General features: G+C 42.9%; 1 protein-coding gene across 1 annotated transcript; it reads right to left on the reverse strand.

Annotated features, from left to right (window-relative positions):
* Positions 1-1,026: 1,026 nt before the first annotated feature.
* LOC128055427 (DNA-(apurinic or apyrimidinic site) endonuclease-like) lies at positions 1,027-2,028 on the reverse strand. The gene has a single exon (XM_052647994.1). It carries the CDS (start codon positions 1,978-1,980, stop codon positions 1,027-1,029), a length of 954 nt encoding a protein of 317 aa, XP_052503954.1. The 5' UTR covers positions 1,981-2,028.
* Positions 2,029-3,669: the final 1,641 nt, after the last annotated feature.

Raw genomic sequence — 3,669 nt, forward strand, 5'->3', positions numbered from 1 at the left:
GAGAACTAGGATCCCACATGCCATGTAGTTTGACCAAAAAATAAAATTTTTTAAAAAAGGAGTAGAATCTAATGAAAAGAAAGGCTACAATGTCCAGAAATAGAGACAAAATCTCTGAGTGTGGCCAGGGTAGCAATACTAGTGATAAGAGCAAACCAAGGCAAAGAGAAGGGTGGAAGGCAGGTTTAAGGAAATCAAAAGGCAAGATTTCCTATGGATGCTGACTATAAATGCTGTGCTGACTTTCCAGGAATAGTCCATGTGATTCTGAATATTAAAAAGATGAAAAAGTTCCTTTCTACAATGGAGAGAACCATACGACCAAACTATATTTTCTACATAATTAGAGTATAACTATCATACAACAAAGGAAGGATACAATATGTAAAGGCAAAGACTGCAACTGCTTTAGCCCTCACAGATATGCAACATAATTAGCACAAGCTTCCTTAAACATCTTGTACTCATCCAGCCAAACTATTTACGGAATGTGCCAGTTCCAAATATGAATAGGTTAATTAAATACTCTTGCAGTATTTATAAATTCCAACCTGTGGTTAATATAGTTAAAAGACTGTTCACTAGCATGGAGGAATATCTTCCTAGCAATTTGTATCTAATTTACAGTATTAACCAACGCACATTAAGATACTCATCAAAATAGAAAAAGATGAAAAAGAAGTTACTATTGTGGTAGTGTTTTCTACTTAACATTTTATTTTATTTTATTTTATTTTTTTAAAGCTGAAACTATGGCTCTTTATTTTCACAGGGACAGTTCAAAGGAAATATCAGTAGCTTTTGTTTAATGTAAAAAAAGAAAAAGAAAAAAGCACCACCCCTACACAAACACCCTCTTTGAGAACTTACATCTGTTATTAGAAGCCTGGTTAAAGGATTCAGTTTAGAAGGGAAATACAATGCAGATTTCTCCAGATAGCAGTTATTAAAGAAGTTTGGGGGTAAGAATTTTAAAGCTAGCTTGGTGGGCTTATTTCCCAGGCTCAACGTGATTTGGAAGAGGTGTCACAGAGCTAGGTATAGGGTAATGGGACAGTGGTCACTGCCCAGAGCCTTGGAACGGATTTTACTGTCACACAATGCAGGCAACAGAGACTGAGATAACAAAAAATAATCAAGGCGCCAACCAACGTTTTTGGATTGCGCATTCATCATATAGGTCCAAAAGGTGTAGGCATAGGCCGTGTTGGGGTAGAGGTGCCGGAAGCTGTCAGTGAGGGGCACAGCCTGCAGCAGTTCCCCGAAGCCCTGCCGCTCTTGTGGAGTGAAGCCAGCATTCTTTTTATTTCCCTTTGGGTTGCGAAGGTCAATTTCTTCATGAGCCACGTTGAGGTCTCCACATAGCACAAGGGGCTTGCGGGATGCCAAACCCTTCAGGAATTTGCGAAAGGCTTCATCCCAGTGCTGGCGATACTCCAGGCGCACCAGACCACGGCCTGCATTAGGCACATAGGCTGTCACCAGCACAAACGCCTCATATTCAGCCACAGTCACTCGGCCTTCCTGATCATGTTCTTCCTCACCGATGCCATAAGAGATGAGTGGGCACTGGCGGGAGAGGAGGCCCACAGCACTGTACCCTTCCTTGTCTGAAGGAGCTGACCAGTACTGATGGGATAATCCAGACAGTTCTTGAAGTTCAACTGGTAGTTCGTTCTCGGAACATTTGGTCTCTTGGAGGCACAGGATGTCTGGGGCTTCTTCCTTTACCCAATCTAAACCTTTCTTCTTAATCCAGGCTCGAAGCCCATCCACATTCCACGAGCAGATCTTGAGTGTGGCTGATTTGCCACTGGGTGAGGTTTTCTGATCTGGGGGGTCTTCATACAGAACTGCGCCCTCTCCTACTGCCTCTTTTTCATTCTTTTTCGCTCCTGCCTTACTCTTCTTCGCCTCTGGCTCAGTCTTGGGCTCTTCCGCGTCTTCGACCACCGCTCCCTTTTCCCCACGTTTCGGCATCGCTGTAATGTACGCCCTTCTGCACCAGTTCCACTTCTCCCACTGAAGCAGTATTTTGATCGCATAGCCCTTCAGCTGACCTGCTTCGGCCCCTGTCTGCCTCCTCCTTAACCCAGCACAAAGAAAGCTCTACTTAACATTTTAAAATACTTTAAACACTGTATCCTTTCATCCTTTGAGAAGATTTTAGAGGATAAAGTGGTATGGAAGAAAAGTAAGTCCAAAGGAGACAAGAATTGTGGATGAATGAAGAGTAGAGTAACAAGAAGGAAAAATAATTGTCGGAAATGAGAAACAGAGAACATGGATAAATAGATAGGAAATAAGGAACTGAGAAGTCCAGCACTGAACGTCTAGAAAATTTACTCTGCAATAAAGGCCCTGAAACCGGTCTCAGTGTTACAGTATCTAGAGAAGGGCTTCCACTGCAGTTAGGAGGGGCAGGTGAGATCAACCTGGACAGACATACATCATAGAAAACACACCTTAAGAGACTGCCTGGTCCAGAACTCTCATTTTATGAACTGGAAAACTGAAATCCAGGGAGGGGAAATTATTTGCCATTGTCATTAGGTTATTTTGCAGGAAAACTGAAGTTTTTCGTTTCCTCACTCTAGACAACTTAAGCCAAAGTCAAGACCCAGTAAAGATCACACTCCTTCAGTTCAGTTCAGTCACTCGGTCATGTCCATCTCTTGCAACCCCACGGGCTGCAGCATCCAGGCTTCCCTGTCCATCACCAACTCCCAGAGCTTGCTCAAACCCATGTTCATCGAGTCAGTGATGCCATCCAACCATCTCATCCTCTGTTGTCCCCTTCTCCTCCTGCCTTCAATCTTGCCCAGCATCAGGGTCTTTTCCACTAAGTCAGTTCTTTGCGTCATGTGGCCAGAGTATTGAAGTTTCAGCTTCAGCATCAGTCCTTCCAATGAATATTCAGGACTGATTTCCTTCGGGATTGACTGGTTTGATCTCCCTGCAGTCCACAGGACTCTCAAGAGTCTTCTCCAACACCACAGCATCAATCAAAAGCATCAATTCTTCATTGCTCAGCTTTCTTTATAGTCCAACTCTTACATCCATACATGACTACTGGAAAAATGTTCCTACATTCCCAATGATCTTACTGAATACTTTCCAAGTAACATCCTCCTAGTCACACATTCAATGGTTCAAATATCTATGTAACCTAATAAGACCTCAGTGGATCCATAGAACAAGTCCTCTATCACTCTATCAACAGTGTAGAAAAGAAAACAAAGACCCCAGAAGTTGCTATGCTTACTAGACAGTGGTAAGTCTAACACATTATTACTCACCTGGGTCGTAATGCAATTGCTATCATTTATTTTCCAAAACTGATATGTGATGGGCTGTCTATCTAGAGTGAAGTGAAGTTGCTCAGTCCTGTCCGACTCTTTGTGACACCATGGACTGTAGCCTACCAGACTCCTCCATCCATGGAATTTTCCAGGGAAGAGTACTGGAGTGGGTTGCTATTTACTTCTCCAGAGGCTCTTCCTGACCCAGGGATTGAACCCAGGTCTCCCACATTGCAGGCAGGTGCTTTACTGCTTTACTGTCTGAGCCACCAGGGATATATATACACACACACACTCATTTTAATATTTAATCATACAGCACCTGTTATTTTTACATAGTTGTTCCAGATGAACAACTTCTATCTTC

The sequence above is a fragment of the Budorcas taxicolor genome, chromosome 1 (genome assembly GCF_023091745.1).
Source record: "Budorcas taxicolor isolate Tak-1 chromosome 1, Takin1.1, whole genome shotgun sequence".
Classification (NCBI taxonomy): domain Eukaryota; kingdom Metazoa; phylum Chordata; class Mammalia; order Artiodactyla; family Bovidae; genus Budorcas; species Budorcas taxicolor.